General features: G+C 54.1%; 1 protein-coding gene across 9 annotated transcripts in view; it reads left to right on the forward strand.

Annotated features, from left to right (window-relative positions):
• Window positions 1-23,788, forward strand: part of Tpo (thyroid peroxidase) — a 28,501-nt gene extending 4,713 nt beyond the window's left edge. For 4 of the 9 annotated variants that reach the window (XM_021247258.2, XM_087199758.1, XM_021247259.2 and 1 more), the window contains exons 3-17: window positions 221-305; window positions 1,413-1,564; window positions 3,603-3,735; window positions 7,590-7,719; window positions 8,880-9,068; window positions 10,709-11,221; window positions 11,440-11,698; window positions 12,521-12,691; window positions 14,153-14,390; window positions 15,001-15,209; window positions 15,924-16,094; window positions 17,431-17,562; window positions 17,989-18,088; window positions 22,750-22,861; window positions 23,365-23,788. In XM_021247258.2, the coding sequence (XP_021102917.2) occupies window positions 221-305; window positions 1,413-1,564; window positions 3,603-3,735; window positions 7,590-7,719; window positions 8,880-9,068; window positions 10,709-11,221; window positions 11,440-11,698; window positions 12,521-12,691; window positions 14,153-14,390; window positions 15,001-15,209; window positions 15,924-16,094; window positions 17,431-17,562; window positions 17,989-18,088; window positions 22,750-22,861; window positions 23,365-23,403 (2,633 nt within the window). In that variant the 3' untranslated portion in view covers window positions 23,404-23,788. Of the gene's footprint in view, window positions 1-220; window positions 306-1,412; window positions 1,565-3,602; window positions 3,736-7,589; window positions 7,720-8,879; window positions 9,069-10,708; window positions 11,222-11,439; window positions 11,699-12,520; window positions 12,692-14,152; window positions 14,391-15,000; window positions 15,210-15,923; window positions 16,095-17,430; window positions 17,563-17,988; window positions 18,089-19,613; window positions 19,847-19,932; window positions 20,010-22,749; window positions 22,862-23,364 lie in introns of those variants that run through there. The other 5 variants (XR_002390398.2, XR_002390399.2, XM_021247256.2 and 2 more) reach the window with 5 other exon arrangements.
• Window positions 23,789-24,460: the final 672 nt, after the last annotated feature.

The raw sequence follows: 24,460 nt of genomic DNA on the forward strand, positions 1-24,460 counted from the left end.
AAAGTTGTTCAGGGTCACGAGAAGCGGTCCGAGCAGCTGAGAAATGCAATGCGGTGTAGACGCCTCCCTGCCCGTGCGGGGCTCACTCTGAGGGGGAGCCGGCAGCCCATCTTTGGGACGCAGGCCCACGGGGTGCGGTGACCCACGGGCTGTCCCCGCGCGCTGGACTGGAGGGAGCTGCGGGTGCCCTGGTTCTGACCCTTGCTGTTCTGTCCCGCAGGAAGTTCCGGGAAGGCTCGAGTTCTCAGCGTGCTGGAGGCAAGCGTGCGCACGGTGGACAGGGCCGTCTACACCTCCCTGGGAAGGTGACCTGGCTGCGGGAGGGGAGCAGCGGCACTGTCATTCGCTGTCCCGTGTGGCGGCCCTCATGTGAAACAGTCTCAAGGGCAAAGTCACTTTCTGCCATCATTGCAAGACGCGGAGAGAAATGAACGGAATCTTGGGCTCTTTCTTTAGTGAAACAGAGCAAAAACACCATGATCCCACCTATAATTCAAGACTTTCTGGTTAAGAGAGGCTGAAATGCTGATCAAAACGGGCCCCGCCCAGGATTTGGGCCAGGGTGAGGGGAGGGGCTCTGGAGCCGATCTTGGGTGCTGCTGCCGCCTTGCCCCCAGGATGCAGAATTCTCCCGCTGAGCTGCATGCTCAGAGCCTGGGGCTACAGGGCGGTAGTGGGACTAACCTAGAAGCAGGTCTTTCCGATACAGTATCCTAAATGCCCATCCCCAACCGGCTGCTACCACTATCAGCCTTGTTTCTGGGGTACCCCAGGCATTGCTGGGGAGTGGACTGGGAGCCCCCCACCCTGCAGTGGGTGGCAGGTGCCTCTGTCCCTCTGCTGAGCCAGCCTGCGCCAAGGTCAGATGGGACCCCAGGGCCTAGCATCCACGCGGCGGGTGCACACGTGACGCCTGGGTGTCCCTGCCCCCCTCACCTCTGTCCTGCTGCTGTCCCTGGCCTCCGGGTCCTTAGATGCTATGGGTAGGGGACCCCTGAGCCCCAGCCCGGCCATGGTGGCCAGTGCCGCTTCGAGTCCAGAAGGGCCAGGCCCCGTCGGGAGGAGGGGACCTCACGGGAACCCTTACTGGTTCCCCAGTAGCCTGGACCAGCCGCATTCCCCCATTTCCCGTCTCCGGATGTGACCAGGCTTTAATAAGAAGGGAAGCATTGTTAGGAAGATCAAATGAGGGCAGGCATGGGAGTTAAAGGACAAATATCAGCTGCTCCTTCACCATTTAGCATTTGTGTACTGTCTATATTTGTGTCCCACCCCTTTTACTGATTCCAACATCCCCGTGGTAGGAATTGTATGGGTTTCATCATTGTAGTTAATAAATGCTGAGTTAATTGGCAATTGAGAACCAAGCAGCCAGAAACATGCTTTACTTTCTGTCTCCTTCTTACACCCAGGAGCCTCAGAAAGAGGGACATCACATCCCCATCTGAGCTGCTGTCTTTCTCCAAGCTCCCCGAGCCAGCAGGCAGAGCCCTCTCCCGAGCCGCGGAGATCATGGAGGCCTCCATCCAGGCACTGGGGCTGACGCAGCTGCAGCTTCCCCCCGGTGAGCACCAGGCCTGGCCACGCAGGGCGGGCACTCAGTCCGTGGTGGGTGTTATTGTTCAGGGTTGTTTCTGGCCTGACACTGCCCAGGATATCACAGGGCACAAGCAGCTCTTCTTTGAGATGCCTGGAAACAGTCTCGGTTTCTTATTCCTGCTGCTCTGGGAATTCTGGTTCTCGGCTATTCAGATCTAATGTGGAGAAGCAGCTTTGTTTTCTGGTGTGAAGTGAGGTGGGGTTCTTCTCATCATCTCCCTACATGCTGGAGAGCTCATCCCTGGCCGCCTGTGTGGATGGCTGCTGCAGGCCAAAGGAGGAGGAGCAATTTCCTAGATCAAGGTCTCTGTGGGTAGGGAAATCCATGCTTCAGTGTGGAGATGTTGGGAAGATGTGGATGTGACCCAGAGGCATTTGTACCTCATATGCTGGGCCACATGCAGGGTGCTCAGTGTAGTGCGGACTCACTGGAAAACTTGACTGCACCAGTGTCAACTGTAATTCTCAGTTCTCAAATTTAACAGTTATTTAACTGATTATATAGCAATCAAAGTTTCATTGTTGAAGAGTGTGCGTGTGCGTGTGCGTGTGTGTGTGTGTGTGTGTGTGTGTGTGTGTGTGGTAGCAGGGATCCAACTCCAGGCATTTGCACTGAGCTACATCCCCAGCCCTTGTTTTGATTTTTAATTTTGAGACAGGGTCTTGCTAAGTTGCTCAGGCTGGGCTCACACTTTTGATCTTCCTGCCTCGGCCTCCCAGAGTGCTGGATTACAGATATACCACCACACTCAGCTTGAAACGGTTCTCAATTCAAACCCTGTGGATGGAAAATGTTTGTAAGGACATGGGTCCCCGTCCTGTTGTGGGACTGGCTGGGGCTGTGAGAGATAAGGGTGACAGTAAGAACAGTGTGTCCTGGTGCCGGAGATGTGTGTCTTCTGGCTCGTATGTCAGCATCTGCGGGCCGTCTGCCCAGGTCAGGGTGCAGACACCTAGGGAAAACAGGCTGATGTGTTTGGTCCAGGCCATGATGCAGAATCCAAGACTGCCATACTACAGGATGTTTGAGAATTATTTCCTTTAAAAGCATAGGCAATCTAGAACATTCGCAGTGTACAAAAGTGAAAAGATCCTGAGGTTCCCTTTAATCGCTTGGTCACTGAGCAGCAACTGCTCCCCTGGGCTCTGCCAAGGTGGGTTTGGTTTATGTGGTTGCAGCCTCTTGGCTCCCTGAGGACTGGATTTGTTGCACTGCAGTTGTGAGACACGCATTCCCCTGTTAACTGAATGCAAATTGTGTTGGAGTCTTGTTCAGTCGTTCCAGATAAGGCCGTTTAGTAGTTGTTCTTATCAAGAGCTTGTGTGATTCTCTTCTATTTGAAAATGGAATGCATTCTCTCTGGCTCTTTCCTAGTGAATATCTCAATCTCATTGGCATCTGATTAATGAGTAATCAAAGTTTTGTGGTATTGTTTCCAAAGATTTATATAAACCATCTCGGGGAGAGAACCAATGATAGGGCTCTAATTTAGAGATGTGTAAGAAGGAATCCCAGGTCAATGCAAGGAAAAATACAGGGGTTTGCAGAGGAACAGCTGAAAACAATCAGCAAACCAAACCTGACAGAGACAAGTTTTTGACAGGCTGGGGGTAAAGGCCAAGTAGCCACATCGTGAGAACCGGGCAGCTAGACAGGAAGGACTCACTGCGAGATCCTGATGCCAGCACTGTGCATGCCCGTGGCATTGGCGATAATGCCAGGATTCTGCTGTCGGCCAGGCTCAGCCACCCCAGACTGCTTTTCTGAAGCATCACAAAGCAAAACCCTATGTTCCTAGCAAGAAAGAAGCTTGAGAGAATTAAATGAGGGAGCCATAGACTTAGAAATAGGATGCAGGTTTTCTTGAAAGAATGACTCAGGTTCCACAGGAGCCCTTGGTTCAGATAGTTGAGTCACTTATGAGACTACAACAGCAAGTGACTGCCTTTGGCAGGTTTGCTACTTCGAACAGAGCACTGATGCATCACTCTTTGTTCCTCAGACGTTTCATCAGAAGATGTACTGAACATGATTGCAAATCTGTCTGGCTGCCTACCTTACATGCAGCCACCACGATGCCCGAACACCTGCCTGGCAAACAAGTACAGACTCATCACTGGCGCCTGCAACAACAGGTACCGTCTGCTGCTCCTCCTCATCCTGTCCTGTGCCTGGAGTCTCCACCCCAGCTCCGGTCCCTGCCCAGCCTGGCCACCTGGCACTGCTACCTGCATGCCTGGCGGGGACTGTGACGTCAGCCCTAATACCACTGTTCACCTAGGGGCTTGAGCCAGGTACTCAGATGCCACGCTTGGGCCTCAGCAGACCCCAGCCCCTCACGGCACATCTGCCTCAGAGAGAGCGAGTCCACGCCTGCCACCACCCTGAGCTGCAGTGGAAATCACCTGCAGCTGCCACATGGCAGCCCCCCCTCCCAGGGAAGATGACATGTCCTTTAGTATAGAATGTAGAAAAAAGGTGGGGATCCCTGCCTAAAATCCAGGGGCGGTGGCTTCTGTCCCACTTCAGTAAGCAAATCCCAGCTGTGTGTGGTGGCTCACGCTTGTAATCCCAGCACCAGCATTTTGGGAGGCTGAGGCAGGAGAATTGCAAGTTCAAGTTCGGCGTGGGCAATTTAGGAATTTACCGAGATCCTGTCTCAAATAAAAAAATTTTAAAAGGGTTGGGTTGTAGTTTGTCAGGAGGAAAGGGATCGTGGGGATGCCCTGTCGCTATGGCAAAGGCTGCCTCTTGGCTCACAAAGGAGATAGTCTGGCAGGGGAGCCCCCTTGGGCCCTAGAGGGTGTGGAAGTCTTGAGTAGATGAGGCCATGGCTGACCCAACAGCTGACCCCACAAAGACTCTGTTTCTGAGGACTTTTCAGACCAGAGCCACTACCCACCTTCCACAGAGCGTGATCATTCGTGAGGCAAAGCCTTGGCCACACTGTCTGGCTTTCTTTCTCAGATAACATTTCAAATCCTGAAATCTTTCAGATCAACTAGGTGAGCAGGTGCCCCAGAGACCATTCCTGGCCGGGATCCGGCTTCAGGGCACCTCTCGGCAGATCAGGAGCTACATGGCCTGGCACTGCTCTGGCACTTGGGAGGGCTCATGCTTGGCACAGCTGGCGCTTCTCCCTCTCAGATCTCTGTGCAGCCTCTTTTCTTCTTACTTTTCTTTTTCCACACAGATTGCGACAAAACTGACATGTTCACCTCTTCAATTGTATTTTGCTTTTTAAAATTTTTACTCTAAATATCAAACACCAAGGAGCTGAGTATTCCTAATGCCCCCAAGGAGAATCATAGAGTGCTTGGCTGGATGAGACTGCAGGGGTCCCCAGGTTCCCAAGGCATGTGTGCCCATAGTGGTGCCCTGACGGGTGGGGCCGGGCAGGTGTGACTGGACAGGGGTCGTACAGCTCTGCACCTCTGCTGGTCCGAGGAGGGCTGCACAGCTCACCCTGTGATCTCAGGACAGTGTGCCCCATTGTCTGCCCAGCCGCTCTCTAGATGACACCTGGTGTTGCTGCCTAGCTCCTGTGTCCCGGCCTCTCTGAACAGGCTGTGGGGAAGGCTCTCCGAATGGAGCAAAGACCGGGAAGGGATTCGGACATACAGTTAACACCCCTAGGTCCCCAAGCTCCAGTAAGCTGTGATTAACATGGCCAGCTCTCATGCAGGATGCTTAAAATGACAACAGCCCTAATTTTAGCCTTGCAATTTTTATAAAGACGGGGCAAGGGGCAAGTGGCATCCCCTCCTGTTCCCTGAACTGTCTCCCTGACAGCTGCAGCTGGCCAAACACCCTGGCCATTCTGGTAGCTGTGGACCCTGACTGCAGCAGGCTGGAATTTAAATGAAGCACCAGAATTGAGTTTGGACCAATCAGTAGGCTTGAATCAGTAGGCCTGAATTTTGACCAATCAGCAGACTCAGATTTTGACCAATCAGCAAGCTTGAATTCAGAACGCTCCCCGGCTCAAATTCTGATGAATTAGCAGACTTAAATTTGGACCAATAACCATGCTTGAATTTGGACCAATGAACACACTTGAATTTGGGCCAATCACAGGCTCTTAATTTTCACCAGTGAGCAAGTTTGAATTTAGACCAATCAGTAGGCTTGAATTTGGGCCAATCAGGGGGATGGAGTTTGGGGCAATCAGCAACCTTGAATTTGGACCAATCAGCAGACTTGAATTTGGACCACTCAGCAAGCTTCAATTTAGACCAACCAGCAGGTATGAATTTGGATCAATCAACAGATGTGAATCTGGACCATTCGAAAGGCTTGAATTTGGGCCAATCAGCAGGCCTGAGTTTGGACCAATCAACAGTCTTGAGTTTGGACCAATCATAGGCTTGAATTTTAACCAATCTGCCGGCTTGAATTTGGGCCAATCACAGCCTCAAATTTTGACAACTTGGGGGTCTGCTGCTGCTATGTAAATAGCATTCCTCTCACAGCCTACCAGTGCCCCGGTGTCCCCCAGGCATCTCCCCTTGCTCCGTGCCATCTCAGAATGCTAGCAGCAGCAGCCTTGAAAGCAATGGAGGCCTCTTTTCTGCTGTCCACAGCCCTGTAGGCAGGAGGATGCTGACTACAGTACTTGCTCTAGGAGGCCCAGCCAGCCCTTGGTTGTCCATGTTGCCAGCAGTCTCAGTAACACATCACACCTCTCCCTCTGCAGAAAATCCAAATCACTTGTATAAAAGTAAAATGCTGTCACCGTAAGGGTGACAATAATTTTGTAACAAAGCAACCAACTTTTTAATATTTGTATTTCCAAAAACTCTAAAAGGTTAAAAAAAATAACTTATGTACTCTTCACGCTCCATATTTTCTAAGCATCTACTCATCAGATACACGGATGAAATTGTAAACGTCCAGATCCCCGACTTTTCCAGTCCGAATCCTCTGCCCCGGCACCTCCCCAGCCCTCCAACACAGGTGTCACCACACTCGGCCTCTGCAGCCACCCTCAGCCTCGACTGGTGCTCCTTCCCATGTGGGTGTGACAGATGCCTTCACACTCCTTAGACCGAAAACAACCCATTTTTGTTCACTACCAGAAAATTCTCACTTGTTTTCTTTTTGGCCTTTAAGCTGGTATTTATTGTAACTCACCTATAAATTTTTTTCTAAAAAAAATATAGAAATCGAAAAGCACCTAATTTTCACAAGGAATATAACCAATCATTGACATTTCTTTCTCTCCATTTGCAGAAGGTTCTCCAAGACAGATCAAATGACTTTTCATTTTATCTGTTCCCCTTCTACTTAGAAGTACTTTACCTAATATTCTCAGTAGTTTGTGAAATAAAAATTTTATTAAAAACATTCATTCCTTAGCATACACTTTAAATATATTTTTGCCAAAATAGATTTTGAACCATAGAAAAAAACTGCAGATCTGTGTTTTATGAAAAGTATTGACTGTGTTCATTCTCCTAGTCAAGTGAACACAAGGCTCTCAGAACGGGCCTAACCTGTTCTCTCTCATTGTCTGTCTCCCCCTATCTGGGCCCGACCCCAGGGCCTTCACACTGAGCTGCATCCCCTGCTTGTTCTCTTTTCCTTTGAGACAGGGTCTTGCTAAGCTACAGCCACCCTAACTTCATTTTAATTCCAACAAATGTATTAATCCATATCTCCTTGACCACCATCTGACTTCTGAATTTGGAGCACTGTAGTGAGTTCCCAAGCGCCCCGTTTCTAGCGGAAACTTGGTTCTCGTGATGAGCTCATGGGATAGGAGCAGGCAGTGACCCATGGGACAGATGGGGCCTTGATTAAAACTGCATAAGAGGCCAGAATCGCTGCAGTGACCAGCCTGGGAAGGGCGAGGGGCTGGCTTAGGAGAGGAGCGGGCAGCTCAAGGTGATTCCAGCATGGCAGGGGTGGGTGGACTCAGGCACTGGACCCGGCCCTGGGCTCTGTTCTCTCTTCTGTCTCTAACAGGCCTGTGCCTTCCCTCCTGCAGGGATCACCCCACCTGGGGCGCCTCCAACACAGCCCTGGCCCGCTGGCTCCCTCCAGCCTACGAAGATGGCTTCAGCCAGCCCCGAGGCTGGAACCCCAGCCTCCTGTATCACGGCTTTCCGCTGCCCCCGGTGGGTGCTTGGTGCTGCTTCGCCTGGGTGGGGCTGGCTCCCTGAGTGTGGGCAGACCCCCCAGATCCCTGTAGCCTTTGCTGCTCAGGGTCCTGCTCCTCCTGCCCCGAGCCTTGTCCTGTGTCGCTGTGAAGCTTGGGGACAGGCCGGGACAATGGTGGCTCAGCCAGTCAGGGGGACAGAAGTCAGCAGTCGAATTCCGTCTCCCTTCTGCCTCTTTCCTCTGACAAGCACTTCATTGTTTTTAAATAAATTCACTTATTCATCAAGGAGAAGATCAGATCCATACCTTGTTATTCATTAATTCCCTCACTGTGTAAAGATGAGGCACTGCTTTATTCCCGGAGGCAGCCTCCTTTGTGAAAGTCGCTTGTGCCCCATCTACTGATCAAGATGTGGGCCACCGTGCCCCTGGTCCAACTACCCATGCCAATGGCTGACCTGGCCTGTTTTCCTTTTTCTTTTCTCTTCTCTTTTTTCTTTTCTTTTCTTTTCTTGGAACCTGGGGGCCTTCACACTAAACTACATCCCCAGCTCTATTTATTTATTTATTCTTGAGACCGAGTCTCACTAAGTCATGAAGTTGCCCAGGCTAGGCTCAAACATGCAGCTGTCCTGCGTCAGCCTCCCAGAATGCAGGGATTACGGGTGTGCACCACTACACATGGCCCATTTGCTCTTTTGCCCCTTTCCACTCCAGACCCTTCAGAAACCTGACCCCAGGCACTGGGCCCAGCCCAGAGAACACAGCGGAGCGTCGGGGCAGCCTGGGCCAGCTGTGCATGGGCACTGCCACCATGTAAATCGAGAGGGCTGGGGTCCCGGAAGCTGAGCAGATGCTGGGCCCAATGGAGGAAGGCTCAGGCTCCCGTCCACCCTGCTCTCTTGCACCCTCAGGTCCCCCCAGAAGGGGTGCACTCTCTTGTCATCTCGTGCCAGACACAGGACCAGGCCCAGTTGCAGGGGGCCTTGAACGCTGACGGTTGTGGCACTGTGATTCCTGAGCCTGCCCTGTCCAGCTCTGTTGGCCCGGCAGCTCAGCTCTCTCCACCACGCCACAGGGCACAGGGCTTCCATGGGTCTGAGGGCAAGAATCCCCCTCCCCCCTCAGTGTGCCCTCCCTATGCCTTGACCATGACCGGCTGGTCTCTGTCCACCAGGTACGGGAGGTGACTCAGAAAGTTATTCAAGTTCCAAATGAGGCAGTGACCGAGGACGCCCAGTATTCCGACTTCCTGACAGTGTGGGGCCAGTACATCGGCCATGACATGGCACTCACCCCACAGAGCACGGCCGGCGCCGACTGCCAGCTGACCTGTGAGAACCGGAGCCCCTGCTTCCCTATACAGGTAGCGCCCGATGCCTGGTCTTTCACCTTAAGACTAATCTGGGCTGTTTGAGAAATCAGGCAGAAAAGTAGAGAATGAAGTATGGACCCTCTGTCTTCAGCAGGGTGAGGTGCTAGGCTCTGGGCTGGAACTCAGGGGCAATGCTTCCTGCCTAACCATGCAGCAAGGGTTCATCACGACTGTGGGCACCATGAATTTAAATGTGGCTCCTCGGGTGTGAGCTAACTGTGGTGCCCCTAGGGGGTCAGTGCAACTTCAGAAATGGTAAAGTGCTTCCCGGATTAGAAAGTCTGTAGCTCTTCTCCCAGTGGCTCTCTAAAGATACGCAGCTTGGTGTCTGTGCTGGTGGCAGATGGGAAGGATAGAAAGTTCTTAGTGAGAGTGAGGCAGGTCAGGACTTTGAGTTCCAGTGAAAACCAGAAAAGGCCTCACACCATCTGCCATATCCAGTTTGCATGCAGTCTTCCCCAGGCAAATGTGTCCAGAGGCCTCGTGAGACTGTGGATTAAACACAGTGTTAGGGGTCTGACAATGACCCGTGCTGACACCAGGTCTCAGGACCTGCCCTGTCCCGCCCGATTCTGGCTCTGCAGGTGTGGCCGGCAGAAAGCACCTGGCTCTGAACAGTCAGGGCTCACATAATCTGCTCGGGAAAACCTAGATGGGTCAAGAGCAGGTGTTCTCTGAGGATAAATGAGCCATGCCAGGTGTTTACCAATGTGCTGTCCGGGTCTGGCTTGGCCACTGACCGCAGCAGGCCAGTGACGAGTAGCAGGGGTGGACTCCTGACCGATACCCCACAGTGCACAGGCAGTAGGTCTCAACTGTGCTCTAACTGATCGCTTCTCAGCAAAAATTAATATTAACTTCCACGGGTGCCATGCTAACAGGCCACACATTACCACCCTACCTCCATCCTGTTTCTATTGAGTTGTTTCATTTTTGTATACAGTCAGCCACGCACCGCAGGCTCTGGGGTGGAATCATACAGTGAACCTGCGATGGTGTAGACACCATCGGGTGTGCTTGCACAGGAAGTACAGCACGATCTCACTGCCTGGGGCACCTCCCACAAGGTGGTGGGGGCAGCGGAAAGGGCACTGTCTGGCGCTGCAGAGGGAGCCTGCATGTTCTACAGCCCAGTCCTCAGTTACACAGAGTTGCTTGCCTTTGGTTTTGGTGCTATTTTGCATAAAATAAATCTTAAATTCTAATAGTTATCTGTGACATGCATTGTCTCTGACAGACAGGTCTTAGCCATCGCGGCAGGTGATGGATGTGTTTTCCCACACTGAGGGCTTGGTATAAACTTCACTAGGAGCCCTTTTCTATGCGCAGTGTGAGGGGGGCCTAACCAGATGGTCTCTCCGCTTCCATCGGCGGCGGCTCCGTCGTCTTCATTCCGTGCAAGGCTGAGCCGCTGTGACACAGGCATCACCTGCAGACGCTGGGGCCCTCCAGATCTCAGATGACAAAGCAGAGAAGCGGGGCTCAAGGCCGTCAGGCAGGCCTGACGGGACGGGGGGGCGGGGGTCGGAGCTCAGGGTCTGCAGTACCAGGCCATGCTGTCCTGGGGGTGGGGGGTGCAGAGGCTGCCGCACTGCGGGTCGAGCCAGGTGACCACGTCTCTCATCCCGCAGCTCCCCGCCGACGCCCCGCAGGGCCCCCGGTGCCTGCCCTTTTCCCGCTCGGCGGCCGCCTGCGGCTCAGGGACACGCGGCGCGCTCCTGGTCAATCTCTCCGCGGCGGCCACGCGGCAGCAGGTGAACGCGCTCACCTCCTTCCTAGACGCCTCCACAGTCTACGGCAGCTCCGCGGCCGCCGAGCGGTTCCTGCGCGACTGGGCCGGCGCGGCTGGGCGGCTCCGAGTCAACACGCGCCACCGCGACGCTGGCCGCGCCCTCCTGCCCTTCACGCCGCTGCACGCGCCGGCCGCCTGCGCCCCGGCGCCCGGCGCCCCTCACGCAGCCCGCGCTCCCTGCTTCCTGGCGGGCGACGGCCGCGCCAGCGAGGTCCCTGCGCTCGCCGCCCTGCACACGCTGTGGCTGCGCGAGCACAACCGCCTGGCCGCGGCGCTCGGGGCCCTGAACCCGCACTGGAGCGCGGACACCGTGTACCAGGAGGCGCGCAAGGTGGTGGGCGCCCTGCACCAGGTGCTCGCGCGTGCTGCCCCCGGAGTGGGTGGGAGAGGTCGTGCTGGGCACCTGCGGGCCCATGTCTTCACCTGAGCGGGCCTCCCTGCTGCATCCCAGCGCAGACTGCGAGCCCCCGGCTGTCACGAAGGCGGGGTCCTCCCTGCCAATGTGAGCCTCACCTGCCCCATGTGCTCCACTCTCCCCACGCTCCACTCTCCCCGCTTCCCTGCCTACAGATCATCACCCTGAGGGATTACAGCCCCAGGATCCTGGGTCCCGACGCCTTCCGGCAGCACGTGGGCCCCTACGAAGGCTACGACCCCACTGTGAACCCCACGGTATCCAATGTCTTCGCCACCGCCGCCTTCCGCTTCGGCCACGCCGCTATCCACCCCCTGGCGAGGCGGCTGGACACGGCCTTCAAGGACGACCCGGACCTTCCCCCGCTGCTGCTGGGCGATGCCTTCTTCAGCCCCTGGAGGCTCATCGGGGAAGGTGGGTCCTGTCCCGGGCCGGGCCCTGCAGCCCATGGGCCGCCTGGCCCAGCGCGGTCTCTGTGGCCCTTGGCTGACGCCGTCCAAATTACCAGTGTTTGTTGGGGGAAAATGTGTTCCAAGCTTCCTAAAAAGTGAGCTGTTCATCACAAACATCCCCTGTTGTGTTTCTGAAGTTCCTCGGGATTCAGTATAGATGGAGAAGGTGCAGGGGACTCTCCTCCAGGTCTCAAGACACTGGAGTGGAGACCCCTTTTCTGGCCTGGCTGGCAGACGATGCCAGGCTCATTTCTCCTCCAAGAACTGCCCTGCTCTCTGGCCAGGAGTCACCCGTGAGCCTTAGTGTGCCCATGGCCCTTAGCAGCAGAAAACATTTTACTTGCGTGGCTAGATTCCAAAGGGTTATGCCCCTCTTTTCTTTCTATGCCTTTCCCCACATTCTTCCAGCTGTCCGGAATGTTCGGAACTGGTCACTTCCGTTCAGAGCTTTCCCGGGTGGTGGAGTGGGGTCCCTGGATCCCTGACAGCTCCCAGGCACCACACCCCTCTTCCCCACTGTTCTGGGCAGTGGAGGCCAGTGAAGACTGTAAAGTCTCTGCTGAGAACCTAAGGAAAGACCTCAGGGACGAGGGCCAGTCTCCAGGGTCCCTGGGACCCCGCACCGTCAGCTCCAGCTCAGTGCTAACCCACGGCCGAGGCACATACAGCAATTCGTGAATTGTACATAGGTGTCTTTGAAGAACAAAGGGACTGTGTGGTCGAGAGATGGGATGGTGTTCCTCCTGAGCGCAGCAGGGACTCAGCTGTGTGTGACCTTGTCCAGGTGGCGTGGACCCCATCCTGCGGGGCCTTCTCGCCCGGCCAGCCAAGGTGCCGGTGCCTGAGCAGCTGATGAACGAGGAGCTGACCGAGAGGCTCTTTGTGCTGTCCACCCCTGGTTCCCTGGACCTGGCATCGCTCAACCTGCAGAGGGGCCGGGACCACGGCCTGCCAGGTGAGTGGATCCTTCCGACCGCACCTCCCCAGTACGGGTGACAGCAGCTAGAAGCCTGTCCTCTGAGAGGCGGCCTTGGGCAATCAGAGGCTCTGCTTCCTTCACCCAGAAGGTGTCTTCCAGCCTCTCCAGGGGTAGGGGCGGCCCCGAGGGTGCTGAGCCCCCAGAGAGGAGGACCCTGGGCGTTCAGGAGCCAGAGCTGGGGTGTGGTGGGGGAACTAGGGGACCGAATCTTGGCAAGTTTGTGCCTGGTGTCCCAGAAAGTTTCTGGAAGGGTGGATCCTCATCTCCTCTCCTTGCCCAGTCCACTGCCCTGGGGCCCTGGGGCCAGAGGAGACCGTGCCACGCCTCAGAGCTGCCTCTGACTGCAGTTCGGTGTGGCCACTGACTGTGCTGCCCAGGCCTGCAGAGCCCTGCGCTCTCCTGTCCCCTGCCTGTGTCCTGCCCTTCCTGCTGTGTCCCTCGGGGCCTCCTCTTCCCTCAGCCCCCATGGCCCTCTGTGAGCCCCACCCGCCCTGGGTCTCACTTGCTGGGCTTCTGTGGAGGCCGGCTGGCCTGTCCTCCAGCATCCCCACAGCGCACCCGGGCCCCGGGGCAAGAGGAGGCAGGGTCTTGTAAGGCCTGCAGAGGGCAAGATGGGGAGCGAAGGGGGCTACAGGGAGAGCTTCTCAGAGGGGACTGGGGAGAGCAGGAGGGAGGGACAGAGGAACAGAGGGACAGGGAGATGAGGGTCCAGGAGGGGGAAGCTGTACAGGCTAGGGCTGTGGTAGCTCCCAGAAGGGTGCCAAAGGGCACGGCCAGCAGCCCAGCAAAGCTGGAGCCTGGGCAGAGAACTCAGAAAGGAGCAGCTTGGGCACTGGGTCAGTGGGCAGAGGGAGCACAGTGAGAGGAGCCGGGCACCAGGCTGCAGCAGGACTTCTCCGGCCCTGGCCAGAAGGGGAAGACGTGCAAGGTCTTCAGTGCATGGGGTGATCAGACAGACCAGGGAGGTGTGAGTGTCCAGGTCCCCATTTCCCTGTGTGCGTGCATGCATGCGTGTGTGTGTGTGTGTGTGTGTGTGTGTGAGAGAGAGAGAGAGAGAGAGAGAGAGAGAGAGAGAGAGAGAGAGAGAGAGAGAGCGCGCACCAGTGTTCCCTGTGTGTGTCCAGGCCTGCTGAGGAGCACAGACCCTGTGGAGGGAAAGGCCGCTCCTCAGCTCTGTAGAGCCCAGTGTCATGACACCTGCCCCGCCTGGGGCTCAGCGGGAGTCCACTCCCCTATGGGACTGTGAGCACAGACTCTCCCAGAGAGCCCAAGTCACGCTGGACAGGTCCACTGTGCTGCAGGGACAGTGACCGGGCTGTGACCCGGTCCCTGTGTCACGGGGAAGGTCAGGCAGGTGCTGTGTCACTGCAGCACTAGGGAGGGACCAGGACCCTGGCTCTGTGCTGTAGCCGGGTCCCTCCTCCTGCTCCTGTGCAGGGTACAATGCGTGGAGAGAGCTCTGTGGCCTGCCCCCACTGCAGACCCCGACCGACCTGCACGGGGCTGTCAGCAACAGGAGTGTGGTGGACAGGATCCTGGCCCTCTACAAGCACGGGGACAACGTGGATGTGTGGCTGGGCGGCCTGTCCGAGGACTTCCTGCCAGGGGCCAGGACCGGCCCCCTGTTTGCTTGCATCATCGGGAAGCAGATGAAGGCGCTGAGGGACGGGGACAGGTGGGTGCCTGTGGCGGCCCTTGCTGCCTGCAGGGATGGCGCGCTCCACACTGGTGGGAGTGGGGGCAGCAAGTCTGGCTCCAACGCTGGCTTCACCATTTGAGGCTTGGGGCCTGGGTGGGTCACCTCTCAGCCTTCATTTCCGGTAGCCAAACTGTGGTTACAAAATGAAAGGCCCACGAAGTCTCCTAAGCGCCTGAAAACAAACATTTGCTGATTTCCCGTATTTCTAACTACACGAGCAAGCATCTAATAAAATTACATTGTCTCGTGGATGAGTGATCATCCCCACAATCCATGCCTGGGAGTCACGGACTTGTGTAGAAGGAGCCCTCTTTGTCACATTCCAGAGGAATTTGTTCCTAAGCAGTCAGGGAAGCAAATTCTATATGACAAAGGTGACTCAGTGCTTATGGGCCTCAGGTCAGGAGCTTGGGGGCCTGGGGCAGTGGTCAGTGGTTTGAGAGGACGTTGAGACTTTTTTCCCAGTGTCCCTGATTCCCTGGAGGTGGGGGCTGTAGGTGGCTCTCAGACCTGGTCCAGGTAGCAGCCCCATCTGACCAGAAGTGGCTTGCACCAGGCCTGTTGATCACCTGCACCTCTTGTGCAGGTTTTGGTGGGAGAACAGCCCTGTCTTCACAGAGGCTCAGCGACGGGAGCTGGGAAAACACTCCCTGTCTCGGGTCATCTGCGACAACTCTGGCCTCAGCCATGTGCCCAGGGACGCCTTCCGCGTCGGGCGGTTCCCCCAGGACTTTGAGTCCTGTGAGCACATCCCCAGCCTGGACCTGGAAGCATGGAGAGAGACCTTCCTGCAAGGTGAACAGGGCCCTTGTTTTCATGTCATGGCGCAGACTGAGCCGGAGAGAGCAGGCTGGGCTCATACCTGCCCTCCTGAGAAGTGGCCTCTGGCTCCAACCTCCCCTCCACCCCTCCCGACAGGAAGGCCTAGAGCCAGGGCTGTGAGCATGAGGGGCCCTGGCCTTGTCCACACCCAGGCCCCGAGCGCTGTGCTGCACTGGAGCCCTGGACCTGCCTCTGCACCCAGGGTCATCCAGAACGCGCAGCGCAGGCGTAGACAGCACACGAGATCACACCTGCTAAAGAGCAATGACAGTGAACAGAGTTTGGCTGCATAACAGATCCTCAGGGCCGACCAGCGGGTTCTGTAAAGCACAGGTCCTGACTGTGGCTTTGTCTGTGCCTGCTCGTGGTGAAGACCATGTCAGCCCCACGTGCCTCCACCCACACGAAGAGCTTGCTCTTGGATGTTGTGTGACACACGCAGGCCTGGGCTGCACACAGGAGCTCAGTAACTAGGTAGCAATGGCTTCCCAGAGGCCGAGCCCATTTGTAGAAATAAATACACACACGCCTTTACAGCACTTCCATCCTAGATGAGGAAACGGTGAGCAAATCCCCTCCCAATAGCCCCATCTCCACATGTGGCTCTGGGCCCAGGGCGGTGGTGCAGTTCAGCCCTGCCTGGTGTTGGGCTGCAGCTGACTGCATTTTAACCTCACTGTTGTGTAGATGACAGGTGCAGCTCACCAGACAAGGTGGAGAATGGGGATTTCATGCACTGTGAGGATTCTGGAAAGCAAGTGCTGGTGTATTCCTGTCACCATGGATACGAGCTTCACGGGCAGGAGCAGGTCACTTGCACCCCAAATGGGTGGGACGCCCAGCCGCCTGTCTGCAAAGGTCAGTGAGGTTCAGCTCCTATTTACACAGGAAAATCCACGCACATGACAGTTTGATAGGAAAATCCAGCAAACGAATTGTGGTGCGTCTCACCCGAGAGCCCTCATGCTTCGGATTCCAGCAGATGAAGGCCGCAGTCTGTGGCCTTTTCCAGTAGTTATTGCCGGAGGTAATCCTATGGAGGAAAGCGGACAGCTGCAGGTGTCTGTATCTATAAGATTCGTGTCAGCTATGTGTGCTGAGAGCAGCGAGGACATCTGTGCAGATGTTTCTGTGGATCTGGGCACACAGCCTGGCTCTCCCTGGAAAGCCCAATTCTGGCCAGACATGCAGAGCTTCCCTCTGTGCAGATCGACGGGGGGCCTGTGGGCACTGCCAGCCCCAGTCTAGCTCCCCCTCTTCTGTGAGAGCGCTGTCACCCAGCCAGGGTGGACCTGTGCCCCAGCATGGCCCTCGGCCAGGAGACTGGAGTGCCCAGGCCCTGCTGCGGGCTCCCCATGAATAAACGGATCACAGAGAGAGTGCTGTGGCTGACTGTGACCCACGGGAGCCGCACCCAAGCCTTACTGCGCACGGCAGGCGGGGACTCATGGCAGCGCAGTTGTCGGTGGCCCTGACCCGAGCCCCAAGTCCTTTAGATGAGGAAGTGGACGCAGAGGCCCAGTGGCTGCGTGAAGTGGCTTTGAGGACGTCTGCAGGGAATGGGAAGGTGGCAGTGAGCCCTGATTCGGGGAGGGCTGAGGGGCCTCCCAAGCCTTGGGGGCAGCACGCTTCCGCCCGCTCCTCGATTTCTGACTTCCGGCATCCAGAACAGAGGGAATGAGTACCTGTTTCTGAGCCATCAGTTTGCTGTGATTTTCATGGCGGCCACAGAAATGTGCAAGGAGAGGAGTCTGAGCCTATGGCCACATAGCCCACTGTGACCCTCAGGAGTGCACAGCACCCCATGCAGTGTGGATGGAAGTGGATCGGTCAAGTCTGGTATAATTAATCCAGTGCTGGCTTCCAGGGCTCATGCATTTGAAAGCAGGAAAAGCAAAGTACTTTGGTTCTCTGGCCAGGACCAGCTCAGGGCTGCTTTCCGAGAGATGGGGAGGCCAGGTGGAGGGGTTAGCATGGCGGGCGGGCGGGACAGCGGCCCCTGACCTTGGGGAGCTGGTGGGGCCCGGAGCAGCGTCTCCAGGAGTCCAGGTTCTGGATTCCATGTCCGCTGATTCCCCTCATGCTGGGAGCCACAGCAGCCGCATAGCTGGGAGGCAGGGGCCCCAGGAGGGCACCACAGGGCCAGGCACCTGGCTGTCCCCTGCACTGACCCTCTCTGTCTCTGTCTCTGCAGATGTGGACGAGTGTGCAGACCCAGTGCTCCTGCCCTGCCACCCCTCCGCGCACTGCAGGAACACCAGGGGCAGCTTCCAGTGCCTGTGCACTGACCCCTACGTGCTGGCTGAGGACGCCAGGACCTGTGTAGGTAGGCACTGCCTCCTCTGCTGTTGGTTTCTGGAAAGCTGTCAGCCAGTCCCTGAGGGGGAAGCCGCAGCACTCCCCGGGCCCGGGACAGGTCAGGGCTGCTGCTGCACTGCCTGCCCTCTGTGTCTTCCCTGGGGTCCTGAGTGCTCAGCGCCCCCTTCAGGACAATGGCCTGGTGCAGTCTCCTGACCCAGAGTCTTTTTGGGGTCCAGGTGCCCGGGCAGGGTTTCTTGCAGGGTGCTCTGTGCCCTGCCTGGCTGGGGCCGGAGGGCCTTTCCTGTCCCTGCCCCATGGCTGTGAGGCTGATGACCACAAATGCCCCCCTGTCCACTGAGCTCAGGCTGGATCCTGGGATCGCATGGCTTTCCATGCAGAGCGACCTCTTGGGGAGCCAGGGCTGCCCCTCACCCATCTCCTCCTGTGCTAGACTCTGGCCGGCTCCCGCGGGCGTCTTGGGTCTCCCTCGCACTGGGGGCACTGCTGGTCGGCGTCTTGGCGGGCATCACCTGGACGGTGATCTGCAGGTGGTAAGTGCCTCGTTCCTCCACTGCTTCTTGGACTTGCTCAGGCTCCCCTCTCCTGGGCACGGCCGGGGACGCAGCTGCTTCCCATTCTGAGGCCAGTCACCTGCGACCCAGACACATGGTCCCAGAGCTCTTTTGTATGACACACTGGTGCTTCCGACAGTGAAGGTGGACCAATCGCTCACAAGCCTGGGCGTGTTGGGCTCTGGGGTTGCAGGAGATGCCCTCTTCCCGGGACAAAAGCTTCTCGGGAAGGTTTTACTGGAGGGAAAAGGCCTGGGCATGGCAGCTCTCCGGCAGACTGAAGTTTAGTTTTTATGCTGAAAGTGACACTGCAGTTTAAACGTCCCCACAGCCAGTCCCAGGATTCTGTCATCCAGATGTGCTGTGCAGAAGGAAACTGGCCGAGCCACCCCAGGTGTGCTCTCTCCCTGGCTGAAGGAGGAGCCTCAGTTTACCCCCTCTCTCTGTTGCCTCTCTCCACACAACTCTGAAGAACTGAGCTTTTTGAACAGTATTAATTTCCTAATACACAGTGCTTCCTTTCAGTGGAAAGAATTAAGACGAACAATGGTATAAAGTATAAGAAGCCATAGCTTCCCCTATTTGGACCGGAAGGAGGGAGAATAAGGATGAAGAAGCCCCAAGCCAGGCCTAGTGGCACATGCCTGTCATCCCAGTGCTCGGGAGGGTGAGGCAGGAGGATCACTGTGAGTTCAAAGCCAACCTTGGCTGTGTAGTAACTTCAAGGCCAGCCTGAACTACACAGGAGACCCTGTCTCAAAAAAAGGGGGGATACTTCTTAAACATTCCAATCAGAAATATGCCAACACTGAAAACCTGTGATGCAGAGTTAAATGCATTATCAGCCTTTTTTACACTGCTAAAATATGCTCAATTTTAAACTTTATTTCATTAAAATTCTTTTCACCAAGCTGAGATTATTTCATGTGCAACTTTTATACTTGATTTTTTTAGTGCTATGCATGCAATCCAATTTGCTTTTATTTATTTTCTTATTAGTCCATGTTTGTAGTACACAATGTTCCTATTCCCCGAGGAGTTGGTGCATGTACCTAATATATCTTAAGCTCATGTGTCTGATTTATCTCACTTAACATCAGGGTCTCAAAGTGCATCGGTTTCTTGTAAATGACTCCAGTTGATCCTTCTTTATGGCAGAGTGGTCCTCTATTGCATGTTAACACCAGTTTCTTTTGCCATTCATCTGTTGATGAGAGCCCTTTCGAAGGTGTAGTGATTATGAGTTGTGTCGCTATGAACCTGGGTGTGCATGGGTCATTGTGATATGTTGTCTTTAACTTGCTTGGGGAGATACCTAGGAGGGGAATAGCTGGGTGAGATGGTGTTTCTAGCTTCAGCTTTTTGAGGAGTCTCCATACTGATTTCCACAGTGGTGGTACTGGTTTACACTTAACAAGCTGGTTTTTCAGTTTGTGGTCATGTCCATTTTAGGAGTTAGACCATGGGCTTCGGAGAGTCATGTGTGTGCCTCTGTTTCTTCCAGTGCAGATTTCTTAGGTCACCGTCTCCAACCTGAACTCATCAGGATCCTGTTTATGGACTGTGAGTTAGCAGAAAATGGGAATCTGTGCAGTTCCTGTCCTCATTAATTTGCTCTGGTTTTTCTTGTTACACTGACACTAATTTTTCTCTATCATCTTCAGTTTGGGGACCCCTGAAATGTGATTGTTTTGTTAATCTCTGTGTGTAGTAAACTGTGCACTGACTTTCTGCTGCTCTCAGTTGTATTTTGTATCAATTATTCCTACTGGTGAAGTGCATTATAAACTCAAAAGACAATGGGTACTTTCCATGATTTGCAGCTAATGCATGAGAACCTGAGCGGCTCCCGGAGGATACCCCAGGCAGCCCTTCTGTCCTGATGGAATGCTCACCAGAGGTCTGTGGAGATGTTGCTCTGCCACATTTGTTATGTCAGCCTGGGGGCGGACAGTGAGCCCACAAATTCATCCCTTTAGACTCCCTTACTCAGAGTGAACGCTGGACCCAGACTGGGCCCACGGAGCTGGTGGTCTCAGGGCCACAGCTGTGTGCAGTATGGGGCCTTGGTCCTGCTTTCATGCAGAACACACCTCTGCCCAGCAGCCTGCCGAGTACCTCTCCCCATGGAGAACAGGTAGGCCACAGGGAGAGGAGCATTTTGGATCTTGGAAGGTGCACACATGGTGTTATGTAGTCTTTATGGAGAGCATTTATGGGCACACTGAAGAAGAAAGAATGGCAAAAGCAAGCTCGCCATCGTAATGCTTTATCAAGGAAAGTTCTTTGTGCTTTTTCCCCTGAAGCTTTGAGTCTGTGTACTTCCTTTGGTGGGATTGCTTTTTCAGAGAACGTATATTCCTACGAAGATCAGGCCATGTTTGTTAAGTACAGTTGTCCTTACTTTTTAGACATGTTTTTAGAAGTCCTCAGTGTCTCCCTGTTTGGTGGCATGTTTGAAAAAGTAAAGTCAGGCCACTTAGTAACACAGCCTTAGCTGTCACTTCCATGATCACACACAGAGAGGTGACTGGAGCCGAGTGGAGCGCTGAATCACGGGATGCAGAATCCTATTGAGTGTCCCGCAGGGCAACTTCTCCCCAGTGCGCTGTGCAGGGCTCAAATTTGTCTCCTCAACCAAGTTGCGTGCTTCCACAGCACTGTGAGTTGCAGGGAGAAAGGTGGTGCAGACGCTTCTGTAAGGTCAGAGTGCTGGTTTCCCTCCTGCTCCTTTCCTGGCTCCTGCTGGCCAAGCCCCCTTCTCTGAGCCCCAGCTCCATGAATAAAGCAGTCATGTCTACCTTGCATGGCTGCTTTAAGGATCACAGGTAACATACTCACACAGAAAGGACTTCCTGTGCGCCTAGTAGAGAGCAAGTGCTCAGAAGGCTCGTGTTCCCTAGCAGCACAAGCTTGCATCGTCAGGGCTGGCCAGGCTGCCTGTGATAACAAGAAAGCTCACTCTTGCTGAAAACCATGACACCATGGCATGGACAACCCACTTACTAAGAAAAACTCTTCTCCTTTTAACTATGAAAACAGATAACCAGACCAAAGAAATCACACATAAGCAGTAAGATGCCCAAATAGCTTTGCAACATAATCATGTGGAGATGGCCAGGACTGGGATGTTTTTTAATAAATGTGATGTAAAAGTGGTCTGTCCTGAAATACATTTCTGCATGATAATGGCTTCACCAGAATTGGGTTGGTTTATACATGCAATTTATTTATCTAAGTCTCTGTAGCAAATCTGTAGGATTTAACCCCCCGCCCTTTTAAAGCTAAAGTAAGTATTGAAAAGTAAATGTTTTGATCTCTTTGCTGCTTAAAAAAGTATTAAGTTTTTACCTGGTAACACTTCTTGCAGCCAGCTATTCAGTTAGGCAGCACCTCTGTAAATACATGTGTAAAGTAGGGTTAGCGTAGTTATTTGACTATTTAATTACATGTTATCCTTACAGTTAAGTAGATTTATACAACCTGGTGATGTCTTTGAGCCCGAACTGATGACACTGGTAAAAGATGCTGTGCTGGACTCTGAGATGCCCTGGATAAGATTTTTGACTTTCACAGGTTCAGTGAAATAAGTATGTGCATCAGCCATCGTAAATAAAATTACAAACTTAAGCAAATATAAAAATATCTTAGACCTTGGTAAGCAATAAGAATGTAACAAAATCTGCCACTAGGAATGTGTAGGTGCCACTTTGTTTTTAAACACAAGATGCATGTCAAGGCTGATATATTTTAAAGCAGTATTTAATCTCAGCCTTAAATTGAGGTCAGGACTTCATGCTTGTCAGTAATCAAAGAAAACTACACTGAATCAATCCTCAGATATGATTTAAGTGTGAGATTAAAAATCACAGCAACTCTGGGAAGGGCAGTAACCCACAGTGTTCAGAGTGGGGCCTGCTGAAGTCTTGGCAGCCTCTTCTGGGAAAACAGAGCTGGCCCTGCACACTGCAGATGTCCTGTGACCTCTTCCTGGGAACATGCTCCAAGGCACATTTCCCACCAGAGAAGAAGTGTTATACAGGCACAGGCAGAGCTGTGATCTTGCAGCACCACGTAAATGGGAACAAAGAAGGAGGTCATCCTCAGGGAGGGTGACAGACATGTCCACTTCCATGCCCATGCCTGGACAGAGCTGCAGGTGAGGTCATGTCCCCACAAAGAGCAGAAGTAGTGCAGGTCAGCGAACACAGTTTGACAAAACTCTCTGCAGAAGAAATAGATAAAATGAGTTTAAGGAGCTGGCTGGCAGTTTAGAATTCGGTGTTTCCTTGTCATTCTGAGTTGACACATGCATTTCCTCAATAATTAAAGGAACTAGGGCAGCACTGTCACATGCTGCCATGGACTTTCTAGTGCTGAGCCCTCCCCACTTCTTCAGGATGCTGGAGACATCTGGCCCTGATCAAAGCCACAGCCCTGGTACCCACTGACCTGCTGGTGCCAGCATTGCAAGGGAGGGGATCTGAGGGAGGCCTTGGAGGGAGAGAGTCCCCCAGCCCCTGAGCGGCTTCCAGGACTCCAGCCCAGGAGGAAGTACTTGTTCCTGGTACAGTGGGGACAAGCCTGTGGGTTTCTCCAGCACCAGTGATGGCAGTACTTAGATGTGTGCTTATCCACAGGATGCACTGCCCTGCAAAATCCACACTGCCAGTCACCGAGGGAGATGCAAAAGTCCCTCCCCGGCCGGAATGCAGAATGTGTCAGGAAGCTGCAGCTCAGGACCTGGAGCAGGTGGGTTCCCCTGAGTTTCATTTAGGTGACAACATGCAAAGCCGTTTCTCAGGAAGGTCTAAGGTGCCACTAACAATGCCTAGCTGTTCTTGCAACTGCATACGGGTACTGTTGTTTGGGACACAGTCCCGGTCTGGTTCTGCACCTTCCTTCTGCCCATTTTCTCTGGTACAAATTGTATTTATAAGGGAATGACAATTTGTCAAAACTCGAACTCAAACCCACTTTTAAAAAAACATTCAGACAAATTATAATCCCTAAATCAGACAAAACATGATGAAAATAACTCATTTCTTCAAACCAGTTACAAAACCAGCTGCTCATCTAGGGCTGGGATGTGAAAGAAGGAGAAAGAGCCAGGGTCCTGCAGCCCCCTTAGGACACAGCCCGGTGACCTGGCCTGTCCCATGGCCCACTGCTGAAGCTGATCGGAGGTGGGCATCCGGCGGGCATCTGGCCCCGAGTCCAGCAGGCACTGGGCTCACCCCCCTTCTCTCCCGCAGGGACAGGCCCATGGGTCGCAGATCCCTCTCTGCATGTAGGAGCCTCACTCTCTTGGCCTTGCCCAGGCTTCGAATGCACGGCCTGTCTGGAGCCTGAAACTTCCTCACTGGCAAGATGGCAGAGGGCAGCAAATCCTGTCGACAGCCCCAGGGCAGTGACTTGCCTCAGACGAGTTTGTCTTGTGTGGAGCCAGACACTGCTGGTGTTTGTCCCGAATTTCATGGTACAGGGGCAGAGGGATGGCAGGTGACGAACTCACTGCTGAGTCTCCTGATCCGGTCCAGCGGCCACGGGCGCCAGACACTGCAAAACAATTTCTGTGTCAGACATCCCTGCTGAGACTGTCTTCCAAATGCAGACACCTGTAGTATCATGTTCTGCTTACTCTAGAGCACGCATGAATAAACGACATGTCCTCACGCCCATCGTGCCCTTTTTTATAAACATCGCCAAACGTGTTCTTCCGGGCAGTTTGCATTTAAAATGTATTTACGGTGGGAGGGGCAGGGGAAAGGAAAGAAGGGAAGGGAAAAATTATGAGAAAAGGAAAAAATGGAAACAAAGTCTTTGTAAATGGGGAAGGGTGGAGGGGGTGAAGGGAGGGCAGGGAATGGGGAAAAAATAAGAACCAAGATGCATCATGTACAGGTACAAGTTCCCAATGATAAATGTAAACGTATTGTATACCTAAAATGTACCAATAAAAGAATTTAAAGGGCCAGAGATTTAGCTCAGTGGTTCCACTGCCTGCCTCACAAGCACAAGGTCTCAAGCTCGATCCCTGGTACCAAAAAAAAGAGGGCTGGGGTTGTGGCCCAGTACAAAGGCTCCTGTGGGTGGCAGCACTCAGTCAGCTCCTGGGTGCCCTGGTCCCTCTGTGGCACAGGTGCCTTCCAGGCAGTTAACCAGGACATGAGCCAATTTTTTTTTTTTTTTTTTTTTTTGGTACCAGGGATCGAACTCTGGACCTTGTGCTTTCGAGGCAGGCGCCGGAACCACTGAGCTAAATCCCTGGCCCACACATGAGCCATCCTATAAGAGTCCCAGTCCAGGTATGGTGGCTCATGCCTATAATCCCAGCACTCAGGAGGCTGA

This window comes from Heterocephalus glaber, unplaced genomic scaffold (assembly GCF_053883595.1).
Source record: "Heterocephalus glaber isolate CG9 unplaced genomic scaffold, H.glaber_assembly_v1.0 deba00001724, whole genome shotgun sequence".
NCBI classification, from domain to species: domain Eukaryota; kingdom Metazoa; phylum Chordata; class Mammalia; order Rodentia; family Bathyergidae; genus Heterocephalus; species Heterocephalus glaber.